Below are 24,003 nucleotides of genomic sequence, written 5' to 3' on the forward strand. Positions count from 1 at the left end.
AAAAGAAAAAAAAAAAAAAAAAAAAAAAAAAGAAGTCAAGTGTTTGAGGCTAGTATTCCACATACACATACATATATTAAAAAAAGTGAATAAAAATTAAGACACTGACGTGCAAGTATTTCAATCCACTCTAGGCGGTCAAGAGTTGTGACACATGCATAGAAAAGTACTTACAAAGACCTGATAGACTTGATAAGGCTTCAGGCAATACTGACTAATATTTAACCAAATTTGTCTCAGTCGCTCTCCCAACAGTCACACACTTCATCCTAAACCTGCTCTTAAAAATGACAAATAATCAGTGTTTGTATCTAGAAGCGTGGCTGTAAACCCAGCTAAAATGCTGAAACAGTATTCTGTTGCTCGCTATTACAGGAGGTGGTTTCATGCAGACAACTTCCTGTTAGTACCAGCCTTGCTGGCTGCTTTGGTTTCATTTACACGGAAACAGCAACCTAAAGGGAGTTACCTCTGCTCCTACACAAACAAAGAGCTCAGACACATGACAGCAACAGACTAACGCAGGTAAGTCCTCTTACTTTTTGGTGGGATTTTGAATGAATTTGTGACTGATTAACTCTAGATTTTATTTGTGAAGGCTTCTCTGCTTCTCACGTTATTTTAGTATTGTATGTAGCAAGGTACAAAAATTGAACATTGACAGTCTTTTGTAGCATTATGTACTTCTAATATATCCTTTATCATAAAAGACAACCACACAATTAATATTTACCTCACTTTCTACAGCTTTATTGACCCACAGAATCATTTTCTCTATTTGAAGCAGGACGTTATGCAATTCACTGGTTCTAATGGTCTTTATTACACTGATAGTCTACAGAGCACTTTGTAGCAGCTTGTGTTGTGGATCATTTATTCATTTGACAAAGGCAGTTATCATAAACATTGCATGAGGAACACTGTCATTAGAATTGTAGCAAACAGCCAAGTATGTTCAGTATTAAAAATAATACAGACATTGGTGTTAATGTTTTCAAATTCATGTTTGTAAAAAAAAAAAAAAATTTTCAGGTTTACTCATGCAGTTAAATTCAATAATTCCAGTAGTTCATGAGCCCACATATAAAGCTTGGTTCAAAACTTTCTGGCTTAATTTTAAAGAAAAAGCAAAAACAAAAACAGAATTTGTACTCAATGACGAGCCAGGAAAGCGCACTCCTGTTGTTTAACCAAATGATCTGGCTCATGAAAAACACACTGAGACACGATCCTCATGTTAACTTAAGGCAACACTGCATTATGGGATTAGCCAAAGGAAAGATAACTGGCAAAACCTGTTTCACTGTTTATATGAACATGTCTAATGTTTAAAGACCACCAGGAAAAAGATCATCAAAATATGAACAAGTGTAAGGTGAGGATGTAGAGTCTAGATGAATAATGAAACCACCAACTCTTAAATCTCTCTACAGGATGTTGAAGACAGGAAGAATCACGAGCTGCTGTGTGGCTCTCCTCCTGACCCTAACCTCTGTGTTAGCTGGAAAACGGGCACTGAATTCAATCAGTGATCTAAAGTCAATCGACTTTGGACAAACGGTGCCCAAACACAGCCTCCTGTTGCTCCACTGGTTTGCTAATGAAATTGACATAGACAACAACAACATCATCCTGCTGACCTTTGAGCCAAATAGTGGAGACTTCGGCTCACATCATTACGGAAACTACGAGAGGGTGTTAGACCCACTGCCGAGGGGATACCGATACTACACTGTTGGCAACATCAATCAACAAACATCGCTGCCAATGCCATATTATGTCATCCACCCACGGGCGGAGTACCCAGCGAGAAACAGGGATAGGATCATATTCAGGGTCAGAGAGCAGAACGTGGGACGCCAAACTTCACAAAGGATCGATCAAGTGTATATCACACAGCATTATGAGCAATCTGAAAATCAGGGCACGAGGTATAATCCAGAGCATACATATCAGGTGACTACCAATCTGCTGACGGAGATCAGAGAGTTTTCTGTGGAAGAAAATGACATGAGCTCACTGACGTATCTCAGAGACCGCTTTGGAAGCAGTGCTGATGATTCCCAACTATGGCAGATAAGAAACACATGGGGTGAGCTTGCTTGTCTTGGGCTGTTTTTGTTTATTGTGATCCAGGAGAAATATTCCACTCACAAACGCAACAACAGACCTCAGCCAGCACCAAGAAGGAACACACAAACCGATTTTGTGATCAATATCCCAGAGAGCAGGCATAATAATCCTGTTGGAATGTTTGCACAAATTCAAGTGGATCATAGAGATGAGATAAGACTGAAGGTGACAACTGGAAAAAAGGGAAATGCCAGAATTATTTGGAGCGATGTTCCTAGACATCTTCTTAAAGAAGGTGTGATGGTGGCAATTTACAAGAATGATCAGGAAGAGGACGCTCTCACTTATAAATCTATTGGGAACAGAGAGTCGGGCATTTATGATACATCAGTACCCCTGAATGAAGGCCTTCAAGCACGACTGCATGAGGTCAGGACTGTATGTTGCTTCTGGAAATCATTAGGAGATGAGATAGACAGAGGCAGTGAGTTTAAAAACCCCAAAGCTGCGAAAATACCAGGTTATGATGCTAACCTGCAACTCTTTGCAAAAGACGGCAAGGCTTGTGCTCGCTTAATAGTGAATGAGTCTTTCCATAACTGGAAGTCTGAATTTAAAAAGGCGTGGGTAGGCTTCTATAGCTCTGAAAATAAAGCCACAAAAAACCATGAATGGTGGCAGTGGCAGTGGGCAACAAAATTCAAAGAAAACACTGATTTTCAGGACATGTTTTATGATGTGTACGAGTACGAGTCAGGTATGACAATCGCCCCAGGAGTGCAAGCACGCTTCATTATGCAGGATGAAATTGAGAAAGCAAGAACCTCACCCTGGGGGGAATAAAGATATTGAAAAAAAATGTAAGATAGATATATTAAATTAACCTGTACATACGCCCTTTCAAATAATAGCTGAATGATTTTTATTAAATAAAAAAAGGCAAAATAAGATACCAGACTAGTGATGTCCATACTGTATATTTAAAGGTAGATTTTTAGTAAAAACAATCATATAGTAGTAGATGTAAAGGTATTTCAGGTCCTTCATCTCTATGCTGTCTTCTGCTGAAAACAGACATGAGCCTGTAAGAGCTCATTGCAGAGATACTGGTACTAATGTGCTGTACTTCATGTGGTCAGACGTTTTTGTAAAGCAGTGATGAACTGGGTTTGAGTCAATCAGAAACAATGTATTCATCAGCCCATAATCACAGAGCAGTGTTAAATGTCCATTTATGGAAAAAGGAAGAAATCCATGGGATCAGAGTTAAGATTTCTATGGGGAATTTTTTATATGTATGTAACGAGATTAATGTGACTGATTTTTTGTTTTTTTACCTAATGGAAAACGGACATAATGGCCATGCTTTTTGTAAAGACTGATTTCAACTGTGTATGGCATGCTTATGTTGATGACCCCTTTACAGCAATGTGGCACTAAGATTTGACTCTTAAGGGTTCAAGCTAAAATCCTGCAGACCTCGCCTATACGGAGAATAGACTGGCCTGGATATCACCTGCTGGGATTAAAGGTCCTAGTGTGTAAATGCATTTTAAAAAACTGTACAAAGTCTTCTGTAACAGCCTTATCGTTCATGATAAAGTGCTGCCCTGCAAAGGCTTTTCAATGCTCCAGCATATCTAGTCAAACAAGCCGCACCTCTGTCTCAGCTGTTTGCACAAGATTGCAAAATATGAATTGCCTGAATGAATAAATGTCATGTGTGTTAAGCTGTAAGTGGGTCTAAAGTTTAATGAAGAACATCCTGTGAAAAAGACTCAAAAATTGTGTTTGTTAAACCTAAGTTTTTTTCTAAAAGTTAGATGTGCATAATTACAGAGACAGGTGTTTCTCTTTTTTCTAATCACAAGACGTTTTTGGGGGTCAGGGATAAATCCTTTCCATCCCTTGTGACATGCACAAGTCGTCGTTTCTAGCCAAGTCCCAGGCAGAACTATCAAAAGGCCTTTATGCTTTGGGGGAAAGAGATAAATACTGTTTTAATGCGGTGAAAAGAGGATAGCACTCAGAGGGCCAACACAAGACCCAAAAGATCATAAGATAATGACTCATCATTAAAAGTGTTGCAGGCTCAGCTTTGCAAAAATAGTAGTACAAAGAACTCTCTAGTGAAGAGACCAGAGCCAAGTTTTAATGACAAACAGACACTTATTTGTTCCGTCTCTAAAAGTCTGAAAGCTGACACATTTGATCAGCTACTTCCACCATTTTGTAAGAAGAAAGCAGAAGAGCATCAATTTCTGCTATGACTTGAGGTGATTCGGATTAGGAAGAATCAGTAATCGATTAATGACACCTAATCCATGCACATTCGTTAATTTAGTTTTGCTAACAACATTAACAGGTTTCATTTTTGTAAATGAAAGTATGCAAATTCAAAACGCATAGGTGTTTATATAAAATATATACAACACAGACACACACACACACACACACACACACACACACACACACAAAACAACAAAAAACCCACCCAATATCCAAAAATAAAGCTGCTGTGGATTCACTTTCATACTTCCTCTTTGTACATCCTTTCAATCACATTACATAAAACTAAACACATAATAAAGCAAAAACTGCCTAATGTGTCATTACTGTCCTAAATTCACGCCCCAGTGCATGAAGCTCACACTCAATTACTATGTTAATCTTTAAGCAACCTTAAAATCAGCAAATAGAGCTCACTGCATCAACAGGTTTTTTGTTCCCTTCCTGTGTTCCTTTGTTAACCGAAACATAATGGAATTTTTTTTTTTCGTTTCAAGCAAGTAGCAGAAGAAATTATGTTAAATACTTCACAATCCAAGAGACCTCATTAATAATAAGGGAGCAGGTGCACGGCATGGGATGCATTTCAGCATGATGCTGCAAGTTCCGTGTTTGGCTCCACACCTACATAAACACACACCTCTTCAGGAAAGATAGCACATGGAAAGATTGCATTAGAGAGGTGTAATCAACAAAACACCTTTGATATTCACCATTTACAACATGTAAATCATTAGCTGTAAGGCAGGCAGTAAGTATTATGGAACGTGTCGTAGCTATGGCTCCCAGTGGCTCAACAGCTCATTAAACAACAGTTAAAACGCCTTTTTTAAACGGAGTATTTCATGAAAATAGAAATTGTCTTCAGGCCAGTTAAGAACTGGTGTCATCCCTTAAGCAAAACATAAGACAGCGACATAACAGGACAATCAGTTTTGTTTAACTTAAGCGTGGTAATCAGTTTTTATATAAATTAGCTCTTATTACTTGAGATTGGTTGTTTTCTGGATAATTTTCTTACAACCAATGTTTTATGTATTTTATATTTTATTTAGGTCGACACAATATTAGTGCCTTAAAACATGCATCCAAAACAGCTTTTTTCAAGCTGCTTGCTGAAGTGCAAGCTGTTAAGCTCAATGCTACACAATGAATGTGTGACGTGCAGCCAGGACATGGAGATATCTATATTTCTACAATGTTTCTATTTTAGATTTTTTGGGGGAAGATCTAAATGTCAATCATAACAAACGAATGCATCCAGCCAAATAAAACAATAACTTGCCCTGTTTTTTTAATGCTGAATTGCATTCACTTGCCATCATGCCAAGGTATGACATACTTAATTCTGGCCTAAAAATGGCTTTGTGAACCACAGGTTATTAACTTATTTTTAAACACCTGTACTACGAAGTTTTTGACTACTTAAGTTTAATTTAAAATGACCTGTGGTAGTGTGAATGAGCTGGACTGAGGTTGCCTTTAAAAAGCAGAGGATGGCCTGAGAAAAGCCAAAAAATGTAGCAGGAAATGCAAGTAAATCAATGGCAGGAAGCAAGACACAGCAGACATAACCTAAAACAGTAGATTATATAAGAGTAGATAACAGAATATCTTCAAACTTTTCTTGTGCTTTTTCTCCTTTCAAACTTTCTAGTATTTATGCATAATCTGATGTGAAAATTCTTCTCATTAAGTTAATGCATTTTAAAAGACACTTGTACAAACTCGCTGCTGTCAGAGTGAGGCATCCAAAGAAGACCGGAGGCACAAAAAAAATAAATAAATAAAAGTGAATGGTGTAAAATTTAAAATACACCAAATGTAATATGCACTGATTAACATTGTTACTTAACCACTTATAATTTTTAAATAATGCTATTTATCATTTTTTAAAGCAAAAAGACAGGAAATACCAGTGGTGATATTATTTTGTTGTTTGTATGCATCACAGTGGCTAAACTAATGTATGACAATCACAAAGCAGCAGGTTTAAAGGGATTTCAAGCCTTGGTCTTCCATTGTTGTTTTCTCTGAGAAACAGACCAATAAATCAACATCCTATATAAGGTCTACGCAGCTGTGTGCTGTATGTCAACAGCAAGAAATTGCAGTAAAGTAAGGAGAAACTGGCTTTGAGCCATATAGAAAATGATTTTGCATGCAATAGTTAGTTAATCATAGAGCTCCAACAGGTTTTAAATTGTTAAATATCAATTTATGTCGCAAAACCTCTAACAGATCGGTGTAAAGATACTTCTGTGGTTTGTTTATGGCTGCAGGCATCATCATCAGCAGATAAATGTGATATTTAAACTTAGAATCAGTATCCCCCTCAAAAACACATTACTGAGGGGTGCATTGTTTTGCATCCACAGTTTGAATTCTATTGCATTTATGTGTATTTCTTTTTTCTTACACAGTCCTTCCACATGAAACACATACTCACTGTATTTTCTTTTGCGCTATATAAGCAGCAGATACAAATTTATAGGACAGACTCTGTATTGCCTTGCCTTGAACTGTGATCATCCCTTTGTCCATGTAAAGATGCCTGCATTGACAATAAAAAAGAAACCTTCTGAACTGCCCCTTTACATTGAGCTGTTTGTGAATCAGGGAGCAAAGCATACATGCTGAACACACTTCCACTACATACAGAGTTTCTTTAGATTACTATTTCAAATTTTAAGTCCTGCAAATGTGTTAGCAAACCCACTTCCTGTCAAGTTTTCCATAGCAGCTGGTTCTCTGAAAAGGTGCCTACTGTTGTTGTGGCAATCCTCGCTATCATTCATTAATATGCACGGTGAGAGCAGCTGACTAATTTCCCAGATATTTTTCATAACGCCCTTTGCAAATAAAACTTGCAGGAGAAACTGCATGCAAACAGACATCCCAACCCACAAACTGAATCTAAATCTGGAAATAATATGAAAAAAAAATTGCAGTAAGTTTATGCAAAACAAAGCCTATTTGACTGACTCTGCAACATGTATCGCAGCATCCATGACAAAACAAATCAAGGTCAAGGCCAGGAACAGGAAACTGAGCTGTGTACACAATGAGTGTGCATGTGTGTGTCTCTCTGTGGGTAAACATGAGATCACATCCTGCTTGAGACTGAATACAGCTGCTCATCGTTACAGGCGACAAATCAGCCGACACAAAGCATGTCATTACTACCTCCTGTGCTCTCGAACAGCCACCACAAAACTTCTTATCACCTATCAGCATGTCCATCAGTCACTCTCCCCTGGGCGTGAGGCATTCTTAACCCTCGTCATCCACACAAGGATGAATGTATGCACTCATGGCATGTACATACATGAGCTGACACCCGAAGGTGAGTACGTCCCACTTCATATAAATCAGAAGAGGCTTTAAGTAATAATCTAATGGGTCTCAGAAAAAACACTGACACCCAACTGGATGCAGACCTGACATAGGCGGCAACAGAAGTAAACAAACTGAAAACATTCCCCTTTTCCCCTTCCAAAATAAGTCAAAATATTTACCAACAAAAACAAATGCTTGGCCTGCATCAAAGCTGTGTGGAGTTGTTGAGAAAATGGTAATTAAAATCTGGTTTTGGGCACGATGTTGAACCAGTGTGGTCTAACTGTTTAGATTTATTTCCAAATGACGGGATGCCAAAAGTGGGCTTTTCTCATATTGTTTTCTCCCTGCAGACAAACTACAGGAAGCACATCGTCTCTATCCACGCTTCACATCTCCATGCATTTGGCTCTCTCTTTCCTTCTTGTCCACAAACTCTAGACTATTTCTCCGCCTCCTATCTGCTCACTGCTGGAAGCTTCCCAAGCTTCTTGCAGGGCCTCCCACCACATGCATGGCTGAGCAGGAAGTGTGTAATCTGAGCCAAATGTGGCAGAAGCTGAGATCTAATCCTCTCCCGTTTCCTTGCTTATTTTACATAATTAGAATGCACATGTGCTGAATGATACAACAATGCTGGTATCTAAGAAACAAAAGTTTTAAAGGTCTTTTATATCTTTAGGTAGAAGGACAACCAAAATAAATCTCTAGCTGCCTGCAAGGGAAAAACAGTGGACAGAGTCAAAAACAGGCGAGACACCATGTAAAAAAGTGGAAATTGGAGGCTTTCTATTTTTATGTAAAATGTTTTATGACCTCCAGATTTGGAATGTACCACCTCCCAGCCGCCTACGCCTGCATGCTACTTAAGCAGTGACAGCAACCTATGAGCACAGCTTTCTCCAGATAGCAAAGGCGCACACACACATACCAGTATAGCGATGCGCTGTTTTAGTTAGACAAGATAGGAAAGCAAACAACCAAAATAAGCGATAAACTGAAAAACAAAAAACGTCCTGCACAAATACACATGCTTTCTTCCATTTAAACCAAGAGCCAAGAAGAATATTACAAAAACAAAACAAAAAAAACAAAAAAACAAAGCATACAATGACAGTTCAAAAACTGAAAACAGACACTTCCAAAGGCTGACATTTATTATTAAAGCACAGGGTTAAACAAACATATCGGGGGGGGGAGCAGTTCGACTTGAGAGTGGCAGTAAAGAAAAGGTCATAGGTTAACCTTAAACATTAGGTTTAATTAATCCATTAATGATGAGGCATATCCAGAAAGTGCCTCATGGAAATCCACATTCAGTTTTTGGGAAAGTGTTACTGTAGCGCTAAATTCTCCCTGATAATGTGATGAAAGAAAAAGAACATAAGAAAAAGTTCAAAGGCAGTAATGTGTCATCTTTGGGTATGAACCAACATGCTGGATGAGCTGCCTAACCAACCTCTGTCATCACTTTCCCCTGATCGATTGCTCAAAAATGGTCAAGCAAATTAAAAAGTCCTCCATCAAATCATGTTATGATCAACATCAAACACTTGAACTGGTCAGGTTGAGTGGTTAGTCCAAAAAGTGACTGTTTCTCCCTCAGTAAAACCAATACTTAAAGGCACAAGTTACTAGAAAAACATCTGACGCTCGAGTTTGGGCTTGGCATCATCCCTGTACCACATCTGAGAGGTTAGTCAGCTGTGGGTGAAAAGTAAAGCCTCTGAGTGGTCTAGACAGGGATAAATTCACTTGCGCAAATATCCTACTGAGTTTATGTCACAAAAATCCAGAGAATACACAGAAGAAAAAAAAAAGGAGAAGAAATCACAAACCGCACGCAAAGGTCAAAAAACAGCGGCTACCAGACTTCCTCCCGCGTCACATGCATCTTATAAAAATAACAGACCAAATTAACTACAACTGCCTGCTTGTCTGAACTTACAAAGGCTTCAACCAGACTGTGAGTGCTATAAGTTTTTAACTTAAGTTCAGGGAGAGCCAACATATTCAACCGCTTGCCTGAGTCTTTTCTTGTAACCGCTGTCCTGGGAGAAGCTCTGGGATTCTCATCATCACCCTCGCTGACCTACATTTAGATAGTCTATAATGACAAGCTCACAAGGACTGTGAGCTGTATGCCTCCTCTTAACATGACTATGAGTGTGTTGCAAGATAAAATTAAGAAGAAACAGTCAAGCGGAAGAAACAAGTGAAAATCAGATATGGTGGCGCTTTCAAACAAACAAAGAAATCAGAAACAAACTGTTTGATCTCACTGAGGAGTTTACTTCTATAAATCATACACAGGGGTTAGTTTGGAAAACAAGCCCAACTGAGCAGGTACTCACTGTCTGCTGGTCGGCTTGCGGACGCCTCTGTGACAGGCGACTGCACCCTCTCCACCCGGTGCTCTGCAGGTGAAGGCAGGGGGGTGACGGGTGCAGGCGGCTGGTGGCCGTTGTTCTCCACAGGAACCTCTGGCCTCTTGAAGGCCACATCAACTGGGCTAAGGTTGGGCGACGGGGGTTCCGCCCTTCTCTGGGGAGGCTCGGGGATCCTAGACACCGGGGTTGAGGCCATCTGGGAGTCGATCCTCCGGGGAGGGGCGGGTGGCTCGTGGGTCCTCGTCATGTTCAGCTCCCCTCGCCTGCTACTGGTGCTTGAGAAGGAATTGGAGGAGCTCTCCAGGGAGGTGCTCCTGTTGCTCAGGCTGACCTCCGGCCGTTTGAGCCCAAAGCGGGTGATGCCAGCACTGGGCGAGCTATCTATCTGCTTGGAGGAGACTTCAATGGACATCTCGGCACGGCGGGAAGAGGCTGTATCAGCATTACGACCCCCTGACAACTCAATGCGCCTCATGCCGGTCTTCGGGGAGCGTAGACTGGAGGACTCAGAGGGTGAAGATCTGGTGGAGGAGTAATCAGAGTTGCGGGAGCTCAAGTCGTAGCTCCGCTGGCTGGATGTGGAGGAGGTGGATGAGCGGAGGGGGTTGGTGGTCCGGCGAGTCAGGGGCGATGGGTGTGTGGATGTATCCGCTTCCTCCACCTCAAACGAGCGTTTCAGCGCTGAAAGACAAACAACAAACATGGTTACATAAGAAACAACAGCCTGAGCTGACAGATATGGACTTAAATCACTGTTGCACCATTACAGTGTTATCATATGGAGCAAAAAGAAAGTAAAAGCACAAATAAAGAAGAAAACATGAGAGCCAGAGGACACAATAATGCTCATCACTTCCTCTCCAACCCTGTAGCAGGACTCTATAGAGCCTACATCCATTTCTGGTACTTAATGGCCTAGTTTTAGACCATAAATTTTATTTCAAATACTCATTACATTTTTCTTTGAAGCTGAAAAGTTCTGGGGAAACTGCAGAAAAACCAGAGGCTCTAGAGGCCTGGAAGTCCTCAGGTTTACCACTTTAACAAAGGTTTAAACAATAATAGCAAAAACACATGCTGAACAATAACCTATAGAGAAAATAATCAATTTTATCGGAAACATATAAGTTATTAAACGAAATGCAGCGCGCAATGTTAAGGATATCAGCTAACGAGTTGGTTAGCTAACAAACCACTGAAATGAAATAAAGAAAATCCAGAAGAAACTCATCTTACTCGACTTGACACGCTTCATATAGCGCGATAACATGGCGTTTAATTCACTCGATAAAGATACTTCTTTTTCCCCACCAAGCACGTTTTAATAGGATTGCCGAGCTTTCCACTCACACCCAGCCACTGAAAGGAAAGAGTTCAGTTTAACCGGCTACCTACACATCTCTTGCGAGCCTCGCGCACCTGTAGCCAGAACAGCGTATCAGGATGACGTCGTCAGAGCCCAGATTGATCACGTGACACTTAATTCTGAAGCGTTGACGTATGTTCTACCGGAAGTATCAAGATTTTGTAATTTATTTATTTTTTATTTTATTTTTGCCATAGGGAAAATTTCCTTTTGCTATTATCTCAAAATTCAGATTGGAATTTGCATTTATTTTTTTATTTTACATAATAAAACTTTTCCCAATTTACAATGATTTTCTTAGAAGTTTGAATTAGTAAGTCGAAATACTGATATAATAACCTGAAATTTTGATTTACTTGTATTTTTCCCCAGTAGTCAAAATAAGCTTCCATAGATTTTATTAAAGGATCTATTTAAAACAAAACTCTCACTAATAAACTAACAATGAAATATAGAAATATTTTCTTATATCTACTTTATGTTATATTACCATTTATTCTACACCAAACTAAGCCTCGGAACCTTTGGACTACTTTGAATTTAGCAAGTAATATGTTTTGAAGTTTTGTTAGTTCAAGAAAAGATGCCAAAGAAACTTGGATCCTGCTTTGGTGAGTGGAATTTTAGCATTTTAATGGTATAGACACGTTACAGCAACAAAAGGGTCAGAAAGAAAAAGTCAATAAGACATATATTAGAAAATCATAAGAATAAAATAAAAATAAGTAAATAAAAATGTTGTACAAATAAAATATGTGACTATACAGGCAGTTTGGTAGCTATGCAATGACTTAGCACATCAGTCTCTTTTCTAAATATAGTCAATTCTGGCTCCTGAAAACAAAGATGAGGAAGGCTACAGAGCAAAAGTTGCTCTGAAAAATCCAAATGTGTATATTGACAAACTAGTAAGCCCCTTCCATATCTTTTGAATGAGTCAGTATTTCACCAGCAGCTGTGTTGTTACTGGTTGATAAATTGCATTTTTTTCCTCACTGCAGTGAGCTGCATGTCAGATGTCGATGGTGACACCTGGCTCACCTCAGCTCGGCCCAGAGACAAGAGCAGCCACTAAAATCTGGACCAACACAGCCCCTGTCCCAGATAAACACCCGAGCCCGATCAGGCATCTGGCGTGTTTCAAAGCTGACGAGCCAAGTACCAGCATGGGAGAATCCTCTCTTTCCCCCAACTCAGTGTTTCCACATCCTCGATATGTTTCTGCAGGTTTCTGTGTCTGATATCACAGCGTGTACCGAGAAGAAACTAACAAATAACACTGCCCACCACGAGGTGCTGGGTTAGCTGGTCGTCTGCAACGGTAATGACCTTTTGAGTTGCTAAAGCATGAAATATACATCGCTGCGATCATTTCATCTGTGTCTGACAACAAGCTCTTTGTGTAGAAATAATGAGAAAACTGGCCTTTGAAATGTTCTCAGAAGCAAGGGTAGCAATGCCTGATGTTCTTCTTTAAGTACAAGCACACAGATGGCACACTAGTCACACTGAAGTTAAATTAATCGAATGCGGTGGGAATTTCTTGTCAGAAATGGAAAGGAGGGGAACCATTAACGAAGCGGCTAAATTAGTGGACATGACTCGCTCTGTTTATAGAGGCCGAGGAGTAAAAGTAAGCACAAAATAGACGCCAAAGATGACTTAAAACTGCATCTGGCTGCTGGTTTGATAAACAGTAATGACCCGTTTGCCTGAAACGGCGCTGAAAGTGCGCTCTGTGGTGACACAAAGCCAACGCAGTGACGTCCTCACAGACACTGTGGAGACAGTGGCCTTGTCAGCTGAGTTACTCTGCGTTATCTCTCACTGGATGTGCATGCATGTGCGCGTGCGTGTGTGTTTAAAGTAAAGCAAACACAACTGGGTTTTTTTGTTGTTTTGACGGTCAGTGGGGATTAATCCCTTTTTTTGGTGTGAAGACGATGGCACCATTACTTCTGCATGTCTCAGTGACTCCTTATGTGCCTGCATGTTTACACATGAACGGCGTTGAGCGCGTGTGACGTTTTTAGCTGTATTCCTATGCGTGATGGCTTCAAGCTGCTGCTGCTCTGAGGCGATAGCATTGATCACATACCTTCCAACGAAGCAAAGATATTGACTGATAAGCCCCAACAGGGAACAAAATGCAACCCCTTCTTTTTACCTCTCATTTGAGCTGAATTTAAAGCAGGTTTCTGAGTCCTATTAATCTTGGAAACCCTTCTCACAACCTTAACTGCCAAATAAGGAAGACACTGAGCCAAGCGTGATGTTTTCCACCCGACACTCGGTCAGACATGGGCTGGATCCATGTAGTGCACTGAAACATAGTTAAGCTGCCAGAAAAATCACATGACGCTTCTCCTCTAGCATAGCATGTACCGAATGAGGACCACATTCGATACGCATCTCTGAGCGTGACAGCGGATGAGCTGGACAGGTCAGCGAGAGGTAGTTTGGTCATCTGGAGGTTGACAGTGAGCAAGCTGACAAAACCTAATTAGAGCACCAGCATACCTCCAAACAGACAGTCACATGACAAAGTACCAGCATGCTTGAGGGTAAGTTATAATCCTTGTATCTGTGCATGTACTGTCTACTTTATCATACAGTTGCTGCAGAAGAGTTGGTGGTTTGGTCTGCTAGCAATTCTCAGCAGCTTCCCGCAGTCCCTGTCCTTGTTTCCTGCCGAATTAAGATCCTGCTAATGCAAAAACAATATTTACTTTATTTCAACTGAAGACTTTTTTTGTGAAGTCACAGGAAACACAGCTGAGGTCATCAAAAAGAATCCAGTTATATATATTTTTCATTCTCCCTGACATTGTTCTGATTGGGTCAGCTTATTGGGATTTGAGCTGAACACGCTCATGTGCCAACGCATTCAAGTAGAAAAGCACGTAAAAAAGTGATGAGTATGGCCTGCAGTCATCTTCCATCACAAGATAAGGTCACCTTCCTTATCTTATCTTCTTCACGATCATCTCCCTGAAGGTGGAAATCTATCACCTGTTCCAAGAAGAAGTTGCAGGTATTTATTCTACTTAAGCAGTGTTATCAAAGACCAAATTTTCAGCTTGCAGAGGTTGCCATATGCAGAAAGAACACAGCCAAAGAAAGACAAATCAGGTTAAACTGTTTACCTGTTACAATTTTCATGTGATCAGTTACACTTATTCCCCTGAAATTTTACTTGGCTTGGACCTTTCTAGTCCTACTGAGGTGTTTAAACCAACTACAATAGCAATACTTGGCTCCATGCAAATGTAGCATGTGAGATATTTAACTAACTTTAAACATATTCAACTAGTCAGGCACATCCCATTGTGTTAATGGAGCTGCTCAGTAATGTCAAACCGGAGTGCTGTTACGCTGACAATGAGTGGATACGAATGCTGCAGCCAGGTCTGAGGTCTATAGTTTTACAACTTTAAAGAAGAATTTACAACATTAGATTCAACTTTAGAGATATTTTAGCAGCCTGTTACTTCACACTAGATACTGCTCTCTTATTTCCCAAGGGGAAGCCACAGCAGATAAACCTTCATGTTTGATTTGGCACAGATTTTGCGCCGGATGTCCGGCCTGATGCAACCTTCCCACCATGGGAGGCCCTGAGACCGGCACTAAGAGTACACTAACTTCCACCTCCCCGAGGCTGGGTTTCTATCTCCTCTCAGTCTTTCACCAGGGATCTTTGGCGTAACAGGCAAACATGATAACCACTACGCCACTTGGGCATGTATGTATCGATGTGATATCCCCGTACAGACACACACCCAGCTTGTTAACCAATTCTTCAAGTGGCACAACGTAAATGGTATATGAACCAGGATTTTATAGTCTTTCTATGCAGGTGATCATCAAAGCCTTGATTTGTACCGCAAGTCTCATTCACCCAATAAAACACACATTCAACTTTGGTAATGTGAACTGAAGGAGTTTGGGAACGACCTTTCAATTGGTAGACAGCCTGCTCTATCATCTGAGCCACAGTTGCCAAATTTCACAGTCCCCCATCTCATCCAAATTTGGTCACTGTTGGCTCCAAAAGAACAAGATGGAAACTACAAAAGTGTTAAAGTAAATGCTTCAAAATGCCAAACGCTGGGTGACATTAAGGGGCAGCATGGCCGTGCATCGGTCCTACACAGTTTTACAGACCATCATTTATGTACATCTTGTAGTTTTTACTGTCACCAGAGGCAGCATATATATAAGAAAAGACAGTGTAGGATAGTCTTGCTTGTGTTTTTGCTCATCTTTCAGCCAAGTAATGCATGTAATAACAGGACAAATAATCATGAATCCCCAACCACCCTGGTAAGAAAAACTGCATAAAATACATAGATACGTAAACCAAGAGTATGGAAAAACCTATGGTTGTTGCCCCAGAACCAACAAGTACCTCCATCCCCTCGCAGGGAGTGGTAGGAAGGATGAATCAGCTGGACACAAGCCAGCTGCTGAACAGTAATGCTCATCCACCTGCCCCCAATGTCTAAGATGCAGATAACATTGAGGGACATATAGCATCCTTCTGCACATTTTTTAACCAATCAGCATTGCATGCTGTTGTTTTTCTTTTGTTTTATTAACAGCTGTATGTAAGCACATGTCTGTAGGTTGCATATAAATAACCCTTCACTCTGCAAAGCCAAACGCCTACACAAACGAGTTACAGTGAATTCTGCTGTCCATGCCCATTTTTTATTTACAGCACTGTTTTCGAGCACTTGAGTTTTGCACTCCTCTCTTAAAGACAGGGTGGCCTGCAGGTCAAAATGTTTCTTTGAAAGAGCTGGCATAGGATCATTTGGTCCTTAACGAATCTCAGTCAAAGACATTATTCATTCCCTTACAGGAAAAAAAAACATTTTAGTCAAAGAAAATCTTTCATCGAAGACTAGCTGTTTTTAGCTGTAGCATGGAGTGTGTTCATAACTCTCGGATCTTGCCCGGGGTTGGAATAGGTGCAGCTTTTTTACTCGTCATGTCCAACTGGGAGGGACAAAAAACTAGGATTAGTTTTAAAACTTAACAAAGACCTGCTGTGTTCACTCTGCAGAGTGACCCTCTGTGGCTTCCAGCAGCACCCCTGCAGTTGGCGTCATTAGCAGGAAACCTGTTGGAGCTGGTGAATACAGAGCAGCCTGATAGTGCTGATAAGGATGGGGACTCCTGAGGGTGGCTCATCAGCCTTTTGTCAGAAAGTTACTTCCTTCCTCTCACACACTCTCTGTTTAGTGTGTCTACTGAGCTTTAATGCTTGCAATCAATATCGTACTAGCCCAGCATACAGTATCTGTTTCTTTGTAGCACAGTTTCAACGCTTTGCTGGCTACAGAGCACCAACTAACACGGTTCCTGAAAAAATCCAAAGCCACATGTAATTGGCAGTTGGCTTACTGTATAATGACTGTTTTCATTTTGACAGGCATTTAAGTTCCTGCTATGATTCCTCGTCGGATTTCTTTCTGTCACCATTAACGAGAATTATCCCACAGAACAAGGTGGGCCGCCTCATTTAGAAACAGATTGTTAAAACTGCCGCACAGACGATGAAACAGAGACTACGAAGCCCATGAATTCTGTAAATGTTAACCTTTTTTTTGTATTACATACCAGGCATACTATATATCTATAGGCTTTTCTTTCAGTTGTTTATAAAAGCCTGCTTTCTTAGCTCGAGATAAGATTTTCCTTTGTCTTATCACCGACTGTCAAAACAAAAAAAAAGTGCCATGCAGGCTGGGCCCCATGCACAAAAAAAAGAAACCCGGCTGTGCTCTGATCCACTCCTCCTCTCCGGCCTACCCCGACATTTTCACCCACCGCAGAAATGTACTCCTGTGGAATTTCCTCTCATTGGACAAGCAAATGCCCTTAACATGCAGTTTGGAGATGCAGAGAGACAAGAGTAGTAGACAGAAATCGCTAAATCACGGTATATCTGGCTATGAGACAGAAAAATAGCCAACTTTTCCCAAGAGAAAAGACAGCACAGATCTCTTGCGATGACCCTGAATTGAAAGTGTGTCTGTTTGTGTGCATGTGCTCCATCTGCTCGCAGAAGAGGAGCCCAGTGGCCCGGTCAATGATCTATGTCAGTTAGGGAGGCTGAGGTCACAGCTGAGGTCACCAGCCTCAGGGGCGAGTAAATCCTCTCCTCTGTCTGTTTCAGCCTCTCAATGGTGTCATCAGCCGAGGGCGTGGCAGGCTGAATCACACTCACTGTCCAGCACCAGTGACATGGCAGATACACACACTGATACATATAACGTTCTTGTTACTGTCCGGATTACACAGCGCAAACTCTTTTTCCATCCCATCCAAGCAAAGAACATAATCCGAAGATGGTATCTCAGAGCACTGGGGTTTGTCAGCATATTAATAATTAGCATATTTGACATAAGATAAAGTAAAGTTAACCTATTATTACAGCGCTCATTACACTTTGTTCCCATGTTCAGTCTTGACGTCGTCTCAACTCTGTTTTCTGTAGAAAAGCATGTTTGATTTCCCCCAAACCTCTTGCAACACTTTTGAACAGCTCAACAACAGCGTTAGTCATGTCGATTGGCTCACTACTTGGCTGTTAAACTGGCTGACTGTCTTTTAACCGAGAAATTCCTGATTCATGTCACAGTACCAGTCAGTGCAATGGATGCATTTAAGGTCTGAACCCAGGAAAGATGGGTCCAAACCCAATCAGAGATGTGAAATCACTATGAAAAATGCAAGCTTTCCAAACTTCTTCCAATCTTTGTAGGTGTGATCTGTGGTGGTTAAAATCACCCCCAACTGACCTAAATCCTAAACATTCCCAGCCTTGTGTCTTTTAACCGGAAAAGACCAAAAGCTTGGATGCAGGCCTGTTTTGGAGGCTTACAGTGAAAAGTTCTTGCAGCACACCATTCACCACGTGCCACTTTAGATTACAGAAAAGGCAACAGACTCTTATTACACAGTAATAAACTACCACTGCTGGTCTTTGTATCATAAAATGATGTAAAACCTGAGACAGGGGAGGCTAAAACTGTGGCTACAAGATACAAGCGGGGTGTAATATACTATGCTAAAATAAAACTAGCTGACTCGATCTCACTGGTCCAAGTAAAGTTGAGGCAGCTAAACTCCCCTCAGGGAATAAAGGGTGTGTTGTGTTGCTTTTAAAATTCATCTTTTCAGTCAGAGAAGTGTGTTACTTTTTCTCTCTAAAGTCACAGAGTCTGGCTTTAAGGAGAGTTTGTGACAAAAGCATCATCTAACCTTTAAGGGGGAGATGCCTGTGTCTAAAGTTTCCTTGCTTATGATTTTAAAAGTTCCTCTTACAGCAAATTTCAAATCAAAACCCCTTTGATTGCAGACTGCCCAAAAGCTGTTCTCAAGTGAAGTACAATGTTAAAAAATGTACCAACAAATGAGCTCATTATAATGAAATCTTATCACTTACAGTAAGAGGAGAACTTGTAGTTATTTTTTTTCCAACCCTGATACATATCGGCTCCCACAGGACTCCCGTGCTGCATCGGTGCCATGCTGTGCTCAATGAGCCACACAGAGCAATACATCACGGGGCATGGTGGTGACACAAAGGTATTACCACACAGTTAGCCCAACCACGGACAACACACACACATGCACCACTGACAACCCCAACAGTAGGCCATTATACTGGTGTTACACATGAGCGAGGACCGTCTGAAAGCATGACTTCGAGCTACATGGTTGGAGCACACCTCTTGTTTTCTGAACGCCACTTATCTTTCCGCTCGGTTGCACTGTGTAAGCCGGTGGTTTAAAGACCTAAAGACAGGAAGAGAGCGAGGCAGAGAGATTCCCAGGACATACCACGAGCAAACTCGTGTTGACAGAGACGCAGCTCTGGACAAGTGTGGATGCGTTCCTGATGGCTGTGAGACAGGAGGCATCTAGTGAGACTGGCAAACGGTTTCGTGGGGGAGAGATGTCGGCCTGCCTCACCCATCCCTCTTGTAACCACCACCGGTTAGGCGAAAAGGGGAAGAGGAGAGGGAGCTGTGAATGGACAAGCTGCTGAGAGAGGGAAAGGGGAAGCACAGCCAGAGGACGAGTGGGAGGGGAGAGATGACAGGGGGAATCTGTGTGCCAGGGGCAGAGAGATGAAAAGGAAGAGGGGGGAGGTGGTCCAGGTGTTCACCTCGCAGCCGTACGGTCAATTCCTGCTTCCTGAGCGCTTAAAATATAGTTTCATTTTTTGCCTTTTCTGTCACACGGGTTTGTTGTAAAGTGAAGCAAGAGAAAAAAAAATCAGTTACTTTAAAAGCACAAATTTCTCTCTCACACTTCAGAATAAAACACTCGCTCAACATTACTCGCGACAAAAGTTTAAGAGCAGTTTAAAAAGCAGCAACACTTTCACAAATTTCACTCCCCCCTCCCCTAAAAAAACACCACAGCTCACCGCAGACGTCAACAAAGCCCTCACAACACCCTCCATTTTTCCAGATGCGCTGGGCTCCAATCAAACATGTGGAAATGATCTATAGTGTCCTCATGGCAGGGTTACAGAGAGCCTCACTCCACAGTGACAAGGAGAAGAAGAAGAAGAAGAATCAGCAGAGCACATGAGAGAAACAAACTGACCTTCAAAGTCTGATATGATCCCTTCCAAGTGAGCGTTGACAGTGGAATCAGACATTTTGGGCGTCAAGTGTGTTTGTGCGTGTGTGTAATAAATGCGAGAGAGAGAGAGAGAGAGAGAGGGAGCAGGGTTCCCTTTCCCTAGCAAGGAAAAGTCTTCCTACGGCGCAGTCCCGCTTTTAAACAAATCCCAAATTAGGAGCCCGAGTAAGGGAGAGGTGGGGAAGGAGAAAAAAAAAGAAAAGAAAAACACACACATATATATGCACACACACACACACACACACACACACACCAGGCAGGTCACAGATCCAAAACGCTCTGCCTGTCCTATCTCTCCTCTCTTTCTTAAAGCAGCAACTTATTTTTCTCTTCTCCTCCTTCTCAACTTCCAGAGTTTGGAATGAGCAACCAATGACAACCCCCCACCCTCCCGCTCTCTCCCTCCCTCTCTCTCTCTCTGCAGCTCACTGCCTTCCCTCCCTCCCCCCTCCTCCTCCTCTTCCTTCCCTATCTCCCTCCCCTTCTGCAGCCCTCCTCTCTCTGGCTTGCCTCTTCTCTGCGAACCCTCTCATTTTCGACCGGGCAAGTCGAATTATTCACACACCAACGTTCAAAACGCACTTCCTACAGGCCCGATCACATGACTCACACGCTCCGGGCAGCACAATGAAGGGCCTTTGGAGGCTCTGAAAGGGTTGGAAGCCATTAGAGCAGCATCCTGCAAACACGTAGCTCGCTCAGTGTATAGGAAAGATGAGCTCTACGTCCAGTCCTGGAGCGAAAGCTTGCAGACGACACATGAACGACCCAAGAGCGAAGACACAACCACACAATGGACTAATATGGTCAGGACGGGCCCACGCAGGCAGTTTGTAGGTCGTCTGACATGCTCAGTCACTCTGGAGGCAGACATCAATAAATAAGTACCCTAATGACTTAATGACCATGTGAATGAGGCTCTCTGTGGGACGGGTGGGCAGGGGCGCTGGTCAGTGTGATCGTGTGTGTTGCTCTGTGCATGCACGGGACCAGGGGGAGAAGAAGCGAGCGGATGTGGCATTTAGGGGCATGTGGATGAATGCATGTTAAGAATGACTGCGCACAGTCGCAGTTAGTTTACTAGAGTGTCTTGGAAATGTTTTTCTAGTAAAGCGCTGCCGCCTAAACTGACAGCTCGCTGCGAACGCAGTTACCTTTTGTGTAAACTAGAGTTACTCCACAATGCTATCACACCCTCAGGCAACTGCTCAGCCACAGGCCTGCGGTGAGAAAACACTGCTGCTGGCCTCGCAACCATTCATTAGTGAAGACAATAAACACCAAAAGTATTATAGTTATGTGTGTGTGTGTGTGTGCTGAGAGGATCTTTTCTCATAAGGCTCATAACTCTTTCCAATCTGCACGGATGTTGTGCTTGTAAAGTAAAGAGGCAGCCCTTAGAGACAACAGCTGAAGCAAAAATGATTAGGATCTAAACGGCAGTAAATTTTTTCAGAGCGTAAAGGGGCAGGAGACGTTAAGAGGCCCCCTCAACCCCCCCAGCAGTTTCTGCCCGGCGTGTGATTTATCTGGAAAGCCAATTGGTTGCTTACACTAGAATCAAAGTTTGCATTTTCTGTTGATGTTTACCTCGCCATAAACACAGATGTGCACGAGTGGCCAAACACACACTAAACACGCTGATTGTGAAAATAAATACGGCGCTTTACTGTACCAAAACCTGCAGTCTGTGGTTAATCTCCACGTCCCCCCCCCCCCTCCCCCAGTGAACCATGAAAACAATTATGTAACCGGAAAAATGTCAGCGAATAATTTTGGTTAATACAGAGAACTTGAAAATTGTGGGACATGTTTTCAAAAGCTTCAATTTTTAATTTTTGGTTTTTGCCCAGATGAACAGAATCAGAATCACTGCCTTACTCACAAGTTTCATAGGGGTTGTTCTCGTCTTACTACCGCCCCACACACTTAGCCTATAAATACACCTAAATATGTTTACTTGAAGTGTGTTTTCCTGGAGATATGAACCCTACAATGTCTCAATTGTGTATCACTTCCTCCAGCAGAGGTCAGCGTTGTACTTATAAATAAAACGTGTCACTATACCAGTCACTATAGCACCCGGTAACATAATCTGGGAACAAATAAAGATGGAGACACGAGGAGAATCCTGCTCGGGACACACCCTCCACCCACACAGCTAATCCTGCCCAGCATGTGTGTAGTGGATTTCTACTCAACCTGGCATAAAAATACACACTGAGCCTTTCTGTGCACACACACACATGCACGCACACACAGATGACTAATACGCGCACAGCTGATGCATGCAAAACCACGAACATGCATGCACACTCAGCACAGCGCCCAGGCCTGTCGCCGTAGCAGCTTTGTATAAGTGTGAGGACACTTACCCCTCACCTTGACTTTTAACAACCCCATACCCAAACCTCACTGTGAGCTACACCCCGATTCTACACAAAACCCTGAAATCAAGTGGTTATCACAATGGTTTTAAGCAAAAAGTGAAGAAAAACAAATGTTCACACAAAGCTAGAAAGACATACACACACACACACACAGCAATGCACACTTCCTTCCACCACATATCCTTGCAAGCCCCAGCAAGCCCAGACAGCTCTAATCCAATCTGCTGTAACAACTGTCACACTGGGTGAAGAGGGGAATGCTTTTCGCCCTTTAGAGAACTTCATTCACATCATAGCAATCGTGCACTCGCGCTCAGCACATGCAGAGCACTGAGAATCATTTTTATCTGCTTTTTTGCACAACATATGCCTTGGATATGGTATGTGGTAGCCCAAATGTGTGTATGCGTGAGTGTGTGTGGGTGTGTGTGTGTGTGACTGGAAGTTTTTACAAGGACATGTTGTTTCCAGATATCGGTGCAAGCTTTGGGGCCTCCTGTGGTGTCAATTCAGCCACAGCGCCTCTTCTTTCTAGTAAACGTGGCATTGTGTTATGAGCAAAGATGATGTTTTTCATTAATCAGTCATAAACATGTGCATTATTTTCCACAGAATAATTAAATCATCAAGTTAGTCTTGGCAGAGCTGCGTATTTGTTGTAAAAAAAAAAAAAACAACTCCTAAAAAAACAGCAATAATTAGGAACTGGGCCTTCGGGCCTTCTGTACATTTTTGAACTGTAATACATTTGAATAGCGAGCTGTTAATGAAATGTTGCACTGCAGCAAGAAGACAAAGAGTCTGTCGCTTAAAGAAACCCAGACCACCACCACGCTAAAGAGGGTCCTGTCCTTCGAGGAGCTGAAAAATGAGTGGAGCCCAGTGGGAGGAGAAGACGATTGCTTCTATAAACAGATGCCAGCTTGGCGAGGCAGTTGCTGGGGCGATGCCAGGGCAACAGCAGACTGAGATACGCTCCTCTGTAGTCTGGTGAGTGGTAAAGATGCCCTGAAAGTTCAAATCTGAGATAAAACTCCAATAACAATTTCAATAGTAAGCAAAGCCACACTCATCAGGAGGATTCAAGAATGCACCTTAACATCATTGATGACTGCAGCTTTGTTAACTTTTTTTCTACAGATGGCATGTTTTCAAAGCCGTTCCTAAACCCCTCGTACCAGCTTCGATGCGTGAATAATGATCAGTGTTTCTTTCAGCTTGTGTCAGTTGTTATTTCAAACATTTCCAGTACCAGATACAGAGGAAGCTCTGGCTTCCTGCTGAGTTCACTGTATAACAACAGAAAAGCTTTGTCGGCCTCAATGCAGACAAGTCGCCCATGAGTCAGACTGCATCAAACAAGCCATCTGGAAGAGGTAAAGTCGGTGCCTTGCTTGCATTGATCGCGTGTGCTCATTTGTCTGTATTTTTTGGATGCTTCTGTCTAGTTACTGCAACTCTGTTTACATGGCAACCCCCATAATAA

The 24,003-nt window shown here is 42.0% G+C and overlaps 2 protein-coding genes across 7 annotated transcripts in view; one reads left to right on the forward strand and one right to left on the reverse strand.

Moving 5' to 3' along the window:
* Positions 1-24,003, reverse strand: part of LOC147332468 (neuronal-specific septin-3-like) — an 81,184-nt gene that overhangs the window by 38,147 nt on the left and 19,034 nt on the right. For 2 of the 6 annotated variants that reach the window (XM_086289043.1, XM_086289046.1), the window contains one exon: positions 10,056-10,772. In XM_086289043.1, the coding sequence (XP_086145169.1) occupies positions 10,056-10,772 (717 nt within the window). The other 4 variants (XM_086289044.1, XM_086289042.1, XM_086289047.1 and 1 more) reach the window with 4 other exon arrangements.
* On the forward strand, positions 7-4,533 carry LOC147332471 (uncharacterized). Its single transcript, XM_086289048.1, has 2 exons — positions 7-525; positions 1,434-4,533. Exon 2 carries the CDS (start codon positions 1,435-1,437, stop codon positions 2,914-2,916), a length of 1,482 nt encoding a protein of 493 aa, XP_086145174.1. The 5' UTR covers positions 7-525; position 1,434; the 3' UTR covers positions 2,917-4,533.

The sequence above is a fragment of the Aulonocara sp. 'chitande type north' Nkhata Bay genome, linkage group LG4 (assembly GCF_057382095.1).
Source record: "Aulonocara sp. 'chitande type north' Nkhata Bay isolate Kocher_YH1m ecotype deep benthic linkage group LG4, A_spYH_male_GT1.1, whole genome shotgun sequence".
Taxonomy (NCBI): domain Eukaryota; kingdom Metazoa; phylum Chordata; class Actinopteri; order Cichliformes; family Cichlidae; genus Aulonocara; species Aulonocara sp. 'chitande type north' Nkhata Bay.